This window comes from Dromiciops gliroides, chromosome 5 (genome assembly GCF_019393635.1).
Source record: "Dromiciops gliroides isolate mDroGli1 chromosome 5, mDroGli1.pri, whole genome shotgun sequence".
NCBI classification, from domain to species: Eukaryota; Metazoa; Chordata; class Mammalia; order Microbiotheria; family Microbiotheriidae; genus Dromiciops; species Dromiciops gliroides.
In genome coordinates, this window is record NC_057865.1 from 80,442,007 (window position 1) to 80,453,506 (window position 11,500).

The 11,500-nt window shown below is 40.2% G+C and overlaps 1 protein-coding gene across 1 annotated transcript in view; it reads right to left on the reverse strand.

Moving 5' to 3' along the window:
* The window catches only part of GTPBP4 (GTP binding protein 4), a 31,713-nt gene extending 21,021 nt beyond the window's left edge, over nucleotides 1–10,692 (reverse strand). The window contains exons 1-5 of the mRNA XM_043968857.1: nucleotides 10,572–10,692; nucleotides 6,398–6,568; nucleotides 5,678–5,781; nucleotides 5,446–5,582; nucleotides 1,731–1,831 (exon numbers count right to left, since the gene is read on the reverse strand). Coding sequence (XP_043824792.1) covers nucleotides 1,731–1,831; nucleotides 5,446–5,582; nucleotides 5,678–5,781; nucleotides 6,398–6,568; nucleotides 10,572–10,619 — 561 coding nt within the window. The 5' untranslated portion in view covers nucleotides 10,620–10,692. The remainder of the gene's footprint in view (nucleotides 1–1,730; nucleotides 1,832–5,445; nucleotides 5,583–5,677; nucleotides 5,782–6,397; nucleotides 6,569–10,571) is intronic.
* Nucleotides 10,693–11,500: the final 808 nt, after the last annotated feature.

Below are 11,500 nucleotides of genomic sequence, written 5' to 3' on the forward strand. Positions count from 1 at the left end.
TCCTTCGTTTTACTTATAGTCTCATTTACAATTCTTTTTAAGGAGCTAGCTGCCCCTAGCTGTGTGACCTTGGGCAAGTCACTTAACCCTCATTGCCCCATGCCCCCCCACACACACACACAAAAGGAACTAGCTGCCCTCTGTAGTACCACATTGCTTACCTTCATGTTACTTGAAACCAAATGTGTCACAGAATCATAGGACATTACAACTGAAAACCTTGGAGATCAACTGAGAGCACAACCTTCTTTAAACAGGGAAGGACACTACGGCCCAGCAGGCTACTGTTTTGCTCAAAGCCACATGAAAGAAAGGTGACAACTGAATTACCCCATACACTCTTTGGAAAGATTCAGCCTCAACCACAGGGATAAAAACCTCTTGCCAGCCCATTGCCTTTTTTTTTTTTTTTTTTAGTGAGGCAATTGGGGTTAAGTGACTTGCCCAGGGTCACACAGCTAGCAAGTGTCAAGTGTCTGAGGCCGGATTTGAATTCAGGTACTCCTGAATCCAGGGCCGGTGCTTTAACCACTGCGCCATCTAGCTGCCCCAACCCATTGCCTTTTAATAAGACATGTGTGATGAGGGTTATTTAAGAAAATACAAAGAACTGGAGATCTGACAGCTGAAGAGGCAAGGTGTGCTAAGATCTCCTTAGCCCTAACAGATCTTGTAGGCACACTTAGGTCACATATGGAATAAAGAATGAGATACGCACAGAGACGAGCCCACAGAAAACTAGAAGACATTAGATGTAAGCCCCCTGAAATGTACTTAGATCCAGCTCCCTCACTTTCTTCCTCTCCACACACAGGCTTTTTCACTTACACGTGTGATTAGCAGAGGAAAAACTGAAAGCTTCAATCCTCTGCTAGGACCACCATTATTTCCTCAAAGTATAGATTCATATGAAGCACAAAAACAACAAAATAACTGATCTTCACTTAGCACATCATAGTTTATGAAAGCAGTTTTCTCATATTCATCTAATAAAACAGGTAATAAAAACATTCTTAACCCCATTTTTAGATATGAAATAACAAGTCTGACTAATGTCACACTTGTAAAATCATAGAGCGATTTCAAACCTAGATTCTCCAATTCCAAAGCTCTTTCCACTATCCCACACTGCTTAATTAAAATATTGAGAAATATAATATTAAGTGAGGATCGAGTGAGTGATTAATTACTCCTCTATAAATCAGGTTTGTTGATGCTTGTCCTTTGTTCTCAAAGAGACAAAATGACACCAGGAGGGTGACATCTTGACTTGAAAATTAATCAGATTTAGGTGAGGCAGAGGCAGAGTTGTGTGAAGTCATCAGCCTCACTCTCTCCTCCAGAATTATTGGAGTCCAGTGGCTCTAAGAAATAGGTCAGGATAAATGGAAAAATCAGGTTTAATGAAAATTTTCCATACTGCTAGGAGTAATATTAAACAATAATGTTCTAGTGCCCTGGTAGGACTTCTTTAGCTAATATAACAGGGACTTGGGGGCAGCTAGGTGGCGCAGTAGATAGAGCACCGGCCCTGAAGTCAGGAGTACCTGAGTTCAAATCCGGCCTCAGACACTTAACACTTACTAGCTGTGTGACCCTGGGCAAGTCACTTAACCCCAATTGCCTCACTTAAAAAATTATATATAACAGGGACTTTATTTTTCTATTTAAAACAACATAAATAAATAAATAAATAGATAGATAAACAGATAAATAAGTAACAGACCAACCTTATTGATGAAACTAGATTTTCCAACATTTGGATATCCACACAGAAGCAGAGTACGGGTATTTGGGTCAATAGTTGGCAGACGGGATAAATGCTGACGCACTATTAAAAGTTCAAATTGATGTCATTAACACATGAAATAATTCCTGTAAAAAGTATCAAAACTATACAGCTTTGAAAAACAATTAAACCCCAAGTTATGTTATTGTAACAGCCAAATTTAAGAGAAAACTACTATATATTAAACAGCATAAATGATAAATTGGAAAACTTATATTTACTAGAAAATCACATGTAGCATTTTTTAAACTTAGATATAATAATGGGAAAAACAAATTACATGTTTTTAAATAATTTGGTTGTAAAGGCCAAGAACAGAGTTTTCATGAATCCAATTAACTTTTCACTAATTAGAAGGTGTGTAATTAATTTATAAAATCAAAACCAAAAAAATTTATGTAAACAGGAGGCAGCTAGGTGGCGCAATGGATAAAGCAATGGCCCTGAATTCAGTAGTACCTGAGTTCAAATATGGCCTCAGACATTTGACACTTACTAGCTGTGTGACCCTCGGCAAGTCACTTAACCCCTCATTGCCTTGCCTCCCCCCTCCAAAAAAAGAAAAGAAAAATTTATGAAAACATTAAACTCTGATACCAGTCTTTAGCAAATACTGTAAAAACATCAAAGACAAATGGATAAGATCCATATATCCCAAAAAAGATCCCCACAAAAAGTAGCGTTTTTTACTGTAGGCAAAAAATTAAAGGCAAACTTAGTGCCCATAAACTGGGGAATAGCTAAACTATGGTATGTGAATGTAACAGAAATTTACCATGCCCAAAGAAGTAACAGAAGGGACAGATTCAGAGACTCCATATGATTAAGACAGAAAAATTAATAAAATAAACAGAATCAGGAGAATACCTTATACAATGGCTACAATCCTGTAAAGTAAAACAAGTCTGAAAGACTAAGAACTCTAACCAATGAAGTAACTAATCAATGACTGCAGAAGGCTGATGAGGAAAGTGTGCTTTCCATATAGCAGAAGTGATGGATTATAGCTGCAAAATGAGACATACATTTTAGATATGAACACTACATGAATTTGTCTTGCTTTCCTATGTTTATTTGCTACAAGGGAGGGAGAAATTGAGGGGAAGACTTGAGGGTTAGTGATAGAGATGCTTAAAAAAAGGGATAAATTGAACATTTTTAAAACACACAGAAGAGAGCAGAATGAAATTCTGAGACAAAGACAAGCAAAGCAGTGAATAACTGAAATGCAGATTCAGTTTCATATAAAAAGCCTATTTTCTATATCCCTAGTACATGGAAATTTTTGTTGATAAATGTTAAGAGCATAATAAAAAAGGAAAAATTGTAAATATAGTATTTTAAGATTTTTATGAGTGTTAACCACTTTATCAGAGTATTTGAACAAGAACTCTCAGAGAAATATTTTTACATCTAATCTCTATTATAAAGTCCTCCTCCAGGGGCAGCTAGGTGGCGCAGTGGATAGAGCACCAGCCCTGGAGTCAGGAGGACCCGAGTTCAAATGCGGCCTCAGACACTTGACACTTACTAGCTGTGTGACCCTGGGCAAGTCACTTAACCCCAACTGCCTCACACAAAAAAATAATAATAAAATAAAATAAAATAAAGTCCTCCTCCAGTGCCTCACTGTGACAAAGAGGTGGCCCCAGGGTTCTCAAAAGTTCTGCCATCTCAGCACAAGTTCTGAGGGTCCTGCAGTTCATCGTGACCCCAAAAGGCCAAAAACCCTTGAAAAGCATGAAGTATGATAGGCCCAGCAGTGGGGTTATTTGTTACTGAAAGAGCAACCTAAGTCAGAAAAGGTTCTACGGGGCAGCTAGGTGGTGAAGTGGATAGAGCACTGGCCCTGGAGTCAGGAGTACCTGAGTTCAAATCTGGCCTCAGACATTTAACACTTACTAGCTGTGTGACCCTGGGCAAGTCACTTAACCCCAATTGCCTCACAAAAAAAAAAAAAGAAAAGAAAAGGTTCTACTAGGCTGAGCGTAGGATCATTTTTTTGGGCCACATTAACTTTCAAGACCATCAACAAAGCTATATATAGAAACAGGGAGTTCTGGTATAACATGGCATATGCTTTCCTAAAACTCACAGCACAATGCCAAATCATGCAATTAAAACAACAAAGCTTATGGGGAAAACAGGGTTGGGTCACAACACTCAAACTGTCCCAGTGGAAGCCACCATAGTCATGAACTAAGGAACTACAACCATGGGATTCCAGTCGCCATAAGGGATCACCCTATGACCAGGAACACACAAAAGCAGTGCAATGTGACCATCACCAACTTAAATTTCATCTGTGAGGGTGCCTTGGGGGTGGGGTCAAAGAGGCCAGGTCATCTTCAAGTCTGATCTGGGGTTAGTCTATCAATAAACACTTATTAATTTCCTACTATGTAGCAAGCACTATGCTAAGCATTAGGGATACAAAGAGGCAAAAGACAGTTCAAGGAACTCTTAATCTACTGTGGGGTTGAGGCTTAGTCCTGGTGAGGGGGCTCCCTGTCTTCCCTTCCATACTTGCCTCTCCCCACCCTCAACTTTCACTGAGTGTTATTCTCCCCCACTCCCAGTAAATCTCTACTCATCCTGAGTCAAGGAAGATAACTGCTGCTACACTTTCCTAAAGTTAGAGCCAGATATCTCCTCTTCCAACAGGCCCCCATGATGGTATCCCTCCCCCAGTCTATCTATATTGGTCCCATTCTAATCCAACCCCCAGCCTATATATGTCCCATGACTAGGGCGATTTTCCTTAATCACAAAATCACACATAACCAAAATCAAAATCAAAATTCATGTTATATTCAAACTGTTCTCTAATATGTCAATTGCAATGCAACAAACTCACTTTTTCAAAACAAATGTTATAGTAGAACTGCTTATATTATAATCTGTATTAGGAATAGCCACCAATGAAACATAAAATAGTGAACTGTTGAAAAACATGAAATACTAAAAGTAGTCACTGAAACAAGACAAGCAAAAACTTATATCAGTAACCAATATTTTAATATAACTATTTCATCAGTGCATGTATTCCCTTGACTGAAGTAGATCACATCCTTCTATACACAAATGCAGATGGTCTGATGAGCCACTGCATTCAACCTTCCTGTGTGATACGATCTGCAAACTGAGCAATTATCTGGTCTTCAGGGGAAAAAAGACAATTTATGAAAAGGAATATGGTCTAAGATTTTCCAGCTTGGTGGGACCCACCAAAGCTCTTTAAGAACCCCAAATCACTCGACACAATGAGGATCAGAGAAGGATTCTAGATGAAGACTAATAATTAATAAAATTATGAATGAGCTCTCAGCATATTATTTATATTTCACCATGACAAGCATCTCTAATTTTGTCACTGTGTGTACCCCCCTGCATCAATGCAAACTGCAATACTTCTATGATTCAGTAGAAGGCTTTTGAAAGTGGCTGTGGTTAAAAAAAAAAAACAACCCACAGCCAACCAGGAAAAGAGCTTCTGAATTTAGGTAGGCTAGTCCTCAGATATTTAAAGTACTTGCAGCCCAATGGCATACCCATATAGGGCTTTGTTGGAGACAGTTCAAATTCATGAAATTTAATTTAAACATGAAGATTAAGTTTAAATAAAAACTGGTAGTTTACCTATGTATAACACATACCTTGTTCCAGATATTCCAGACTCTGTTTCTGTCTCTTGATAATTGTACACATACGCCCCAGGGCTGCACGTTTGAGCTGCTTGCAACGGTACAAAGAATCCCCATATTTCATAAGCCGTACGTAATCTTTGGCAACACTTTGCAAAGGAAAAAAAAAGGATGCGTAAGATTTTTCACTTGATAATGGTTTTCTATAAATACTAAAAAATACTAAGAAAATAAAATGCCTTACTTGTCCACTAGATTTTTAGCAATATTAATTTGTCCTAAGGCCAACTTGTAGTGATCCTTGTCATAGAGAACATTCATCAAATCAGCATAAAATGGGTGGATATCCTATAACATAAATTTTCAAAAATTAACTGTCATTTTGAAAAATGGTTAAAGTGTGAGTCTCACCATTCACATTGTTAAGAAAGTTGTTTGCTTTAGTAAACCAAGCTTGCGATATGACTGTCAGTCATAACAAAAGAGACTGTCTGAGCATTAATGGTGATCAAATAGTAATCCAACTTTCTATGTGTCTGTCCATTTCTGGCCTAGCAAAAATTCAGACTTTCTGGCTCAACACCTCAAAATACGAGTAGTAGGAGGAAGTAGGTTAGACTTTTACCTCAAATACCTATTACCTCTACCTCAGCTGTAAGAAAAAAGTAGTAACAGTACCACTTATCTCAGAGTTGTCCTGAGAGTCAGATAAAAATGTACATAAAACGCTTTGCAAATATTAAAGTAATCTGTGTCAGCCATTCTTAACACATGCCAGTTAAACACTTTTTTAAACTTTAAGACTTATACTTTCGCAAGTTGTTTCTTAACCAAGTAACAAGCAAACTTTATCCTACATTTCTATCAGACTTTACAAAACCACATTAAAAAAAGTAATTATACATTATCATAAACCAAAAAAAGAGAGAAAAGAAAAAAGAAAAGAAACTACAGAATTACTTACATCCAATTTGGGGAAGTCAGTTAAAATCTGGGAGAGTCTATCATGGTAATTCTGCTGAGTATATTTAACTTTCCTCATGTAAAAATGTCTAATGCGGTGAATTTGGTAATGTTTATGAATGACCGTTGGAGTCTTTCGTTGAGTCTTCGATAATGTCAGGTCTATAAAGTCCTGTAATTAAAGAATTTACAGGACAAACTTAGGCTTAAAACTCTTAAAATAGTATACATCTTTCTAATCTCTTTTAAAAGAAAAATACTTCATAGGTAAACAGTTCAAAAAATTAAAAATATTCATTTAATCCAATATTTATAAACAAATTACATTACTGATTTGTCAATTACAAACCTTACATAATATATCATAAATATTCTGGATCTAGAAAAAGAAAGTTGAAACAAGTTACAATACTTTAATTCCCCCTTTAATATATTACTTTTCTTTTGGCAGTAGAATACAATGCAATATTTTCATAAACATGAATTAGGATACATCCTTTCCTCCTGTCTATGGCTTTTATTCTTAAGAATATGTTTGATGACATAAATTTAAGTATACCCTCTCAGTACAATGGGTAGAGTGCCAGACCAGGAATCAGGAAAACTTGAGTTTAAATCTAGCCTAAGACACCCTGTTTGCCTCAGTTTCCTTTTCTGTATGATACGAGGTTTTGTAAAGTACTTTCTTTGAAAACCTTAGAACTCTATGTAAATGCTAACTAATCTAATCCCATATCCAACAAAATGCAGTTTAAAGAAAAAACATCCATTCTTTGAATCTGTTTCCACATCTGTAAAATGAGGATAACACCTATAGTACCCAAATGTGATAATGTATGTAAAGCACTTTCTAAACCTTAGTGCATTGTATATAAACTATTGGGGGGGGGGGGGAGGCGGCTCAGCGTGGGACAATGAGGATTAAGTGATTTGCCCAGGGTCACACAGCTAAGTAAGTAAGTGTCAAGTGTCTGAGACTGGATTTGAACTCAGGTCCTCCTGAATCCAGAGCCAGTGCTTTATCCACTGTGCTATCTAGCTGCCCCCATAAACTATTAATTTTGATCTCATAGCTTCCTAATCTTTTATGCCTAAATGTCTAAGCAATGTAGCATACATTTAAAAAACACAATCACTCTCAGTTGTCATATTGGTTTCATGAGAAAAGGTCTAGAAATAGAGGGATGCCAATAAATTTGACTTAGGAATTATAGCTGAATTAAGGAAGACAGCATAAAGAGTGTAAAATGCACTGGGACAGGAGTAAAGAGACATGGGTTCAAATCTCATCTCTGCTACTTGCTACAACATATGTGACCTCAGGTAAGTAACTTAGGGTCCCTGGGTCACCTTTTCCTTAGCTGCAAACTGAGGAGCTTGGATGAGACAGTCTCTCAGGTGTCTTCCAGCTCTAGGTCCTATCAGCAAGTCCAAAGTGGATAAATGTACAACAAAAAAATAATGCAAGTCTTACTCAAATTAATACAAGCATTATGTCCATAATAGTTTCTCTCTCATGGTTAGACCACATTTTAAGAGGATCACTGATAAAATTCGGCAAGACCCAAGGAAGGAAAGATGGCAAAAGGGCCTCTGTTCCATGACATAAAAGATAAATAGCTGAAAGAAATAGGGATGTTTATTGTAGAGAAAGTTGTCATCTCCTTCCCAAATGGACAGAAAGACTAGGAAAATGAAAGCTGCTTTATTAAAGCTTTTGGAGTATAGAGAAGTTTGACTTAACAACAGAAAAATGTGAGAGGCCTCAAAATTTTAATGGAGGGGCAGTTACATGGCACAGTGGATAAAGCACCGACCCTGGATTCAGAAGGTCCTGAGTTCAAATTCAGCCCAAACACTTGATACTAACTGTGTGACCCTGGGCAAGTCACTTAACCTTCACTGCCCCACCCCCCAAAAAAATTTAATGGAGTTTCAGGGTGACTTTATTAAAAAAATAATTATGCTTTTAGAAAACTGCCCTGGGGGCAGTTTGGTGGCAAAGCACCTGCCCTGGATTCAGGAGGGCCTGAGTTCAAATCTGACCTCAGACACCTGACACTTACTAGCTGTGTGACCCTGAGAAAGTCACTTAACCCTCATTCCCCCTGCAAAAAAAAAAAGTTAAAATTTTTAAAAAAGAAAGAAAACTGCCCTGGTAGAGTTTCCCTATAATTAAAAAAAAGAAACCCAAAAGGTGAACAATGGCTACAATAACTATTTCAAAATCACTATGAGAATTTCTTTTTTGTGCTGTGCACATATTTTTGTCACAAATAGACACTCAAAATTCATTCGATATTGCTAATTTTACCACAAAGAACTAATCTGTGTTATTAACATGAAAGAAACTATGTTCCCTGTTCCAAACATGTAAATTAAAGAGATAATGATGCTTAAGTGGTGAGTATAAAGTGTTAACATGTTCACTTAGAGGAAAGCACACTGGACAAAAAAATGACCTAAATCCTTAGGTCAATGTCATAAAACAGCTATGGCTGTAAAATGAGAATAATGCCAACCCTACCCAGGTTCAAATGTACATATGCTTTGACAAGCATAAGTGCTCCAAAAAGATAGTCACAGGATCACAAATTTAGAGATAGGAGGAATGTTTGCATAGAACCCCCTCCCTCATTTACAGATGTGGCTACTGAGGCCCAGAAAGGCACATTGCCGTAGTGTCTAATATTCATTAGGTATGTGCTCCATGCACAGAATTCTTCACACATGAGCTACCTACTGTAGGCCATGAAACATGACAAATGCTGAAGATACAAAAATGGAAATAGTCCCTGGAATAAATATGTTCAATGAAGTCAAGAAGTCATGAATCAAACATAAATTTCCCCTTGAGTATTTTGTGATGTGTATAAAATGTTAGTGCTGGCTGAATCCTCTTCCACACTGGTACGCTCACACATGTTGTGGTATGTGGTTTTTCCTCCTGACTGGCTCTTAAGAATTTCTCTGAAAGAAGATTTGGGCCATACTAACTAGAATGATGGGGTTTCTGCGCTTTATGTTTAAACAGCGAGCTCCAAAAAGCAGAGCTTTTTTCTCTCTTGTCGCCTTACTCTAGGTGCCTGACACACAGCAAGTGTGGAATAACTACTTGCTCACCGGCAGCAAATCATCCCTCAAATTCACCCATCAAGTAAATCTGTGGAATGAGGGGGTCACTAGATTGGTGGATCTCCGAGCTCCACTCCAGACCTCATCTTGTCCTTAATTTCTTATAAAACACAGCTTTTCCACAGAATGGTACTGTGAAAAGAGAGCTGCATTTGGAAAGAGGGAGACTGGGCATGCATCCCAGTTCTGCCACCGATACCTAGGTGAGCTTGGGCAAATCACTTCAGCTCTCCTGGCCTCAGTTTCCTCTTCTGTATGATGGAGTTAATCTACATCAAAGGTTCCGTCACAGACCTCTCTGAAAGTCTGATGAAACCATGGCCCCCTCCCCAGAATGTAGTCTACATTCAAAACTGGAGGAAGCGCTAACGCTCAGTCAGGGTAATGAAAATAAAGATTTGGTTTCTCCCATCCACGTCTGGAGATCCCCTGAAATCTACCCACGGACGCCTTCCGTGGACCGCAGATTAATTACAACTCCGGGTCTACACAATCTCTAAGGTCCCTGCCACTTTTAAGACTATGATCAAAACACCCATAAACAACAGGCCCAAAACACATCAGCCCAGGTCCAGCACTGCGCCAATTCTCCCCCAACTCCGACAAAAATCAGGAAGAAGTTTAGAGCAGTAGCCCATCCGGTGCAACACCCAAAAGCCGCTTAGGCGAGGGGGGCCAGGGGAGCAAAGGAGCACAAGGTGCCCCCGGGGGAGCCCACAGGAAAAGGGGCAGGCAGAGAGCGGGCAGCGGCTCACAGAAGAAAACGAAGCCTTTCACGGTCCGACCCGGCCGGCCCAGCCCGGCGGCAGGATCCGGCTCTAGGTCTCACTAGCATCGGCCTTCCCCGTCTCTCCCCTCCCCTGGCGGTCAGAGCCCCGGAGCAGGGCCGCCGCGCACGTGTCACCCACGAGAGCCCAGGAGACGCGCGCAGGCGCCCGCGGCTCCTCTCCTGTAATCAGCAGAGCTAGCGCAAAAGAACAACCGCCAAAGAGGACGCGAAGCAGGGAGACGAGGAAGAAGAACGCGCAATTAGTCGTTACCTTGGCGGTGGGGACCACCATAATTTTCTTGAAGTTGTACAGCGCCATGGTGCCAGCCGGCTCGCAGCCTGAGGAGCCGGAAGTAGGTCCCACGGGAAATGAACACAGAGGCAAGAAGGTACTTCCGCTGACGTAGAGGATGTGTCGGGAAGAGGAGGCAGCCGTGTGATCGAAAGCAAAAAGTACTTCCGGCCGAGCGGGAGCTGCCTCCCTCAAATCAGCTACTTGGCTTTCCGGGGCTGCGGCGCCACCTCGTGCTTGGTGGCTGACCCGGCGTGATTCTGGAACCGCAGAAAGACAGGGTCGGGACCGATTAATGAAGATACCTCCCTGTCCGTGGAGCCTTGGTTAGAGAAGGCGGCCGAGCCTTAAGAGGTGCCCCGGAGAGCCCCACCTCCGCCTTCCGGGAGGGGGAAGGGTCCCTTCCCCAGATACCCTGAGACCTCAGCTATCCCCGAGCGGAGCAGAAGTCGCCCCGCTGACGAGAATTCAGATTTAACAGAAGTTTATTGGGAGCTTTTTGTGTGCAAGACTCCAAGAAAACAAAGTTGGGGGAAAAAGGAATTCCCTAGAAGCTTATATCTAATTCTGTGATTCTGGGGGAGGTGGAGCACCATAATACAACGCTTTAAAAACAAATGAATGGGGGCAGCTAGGTGGCGCAGTGGATAGAGCACCGGCCCTGGAGTCAGGAGTACCTGAGTTCAAATTTGGCCTCAAACACTTAACACTTACTAGCTGTGTGACCCTGGGCAAGTCACTTAACCCCAATTGCCTCACTTAAAAAAAAAGAAAGAATGAATGAATGAATGAGTAAGTAGATAGATGATGGATAGATATCTGATAGATTAGATAGAGATAGATAGATAGACAGACAGACAGACAGGCTAACTAGTATTTTCAGCGTTGTAGGGAATGCGCTTGGGGCG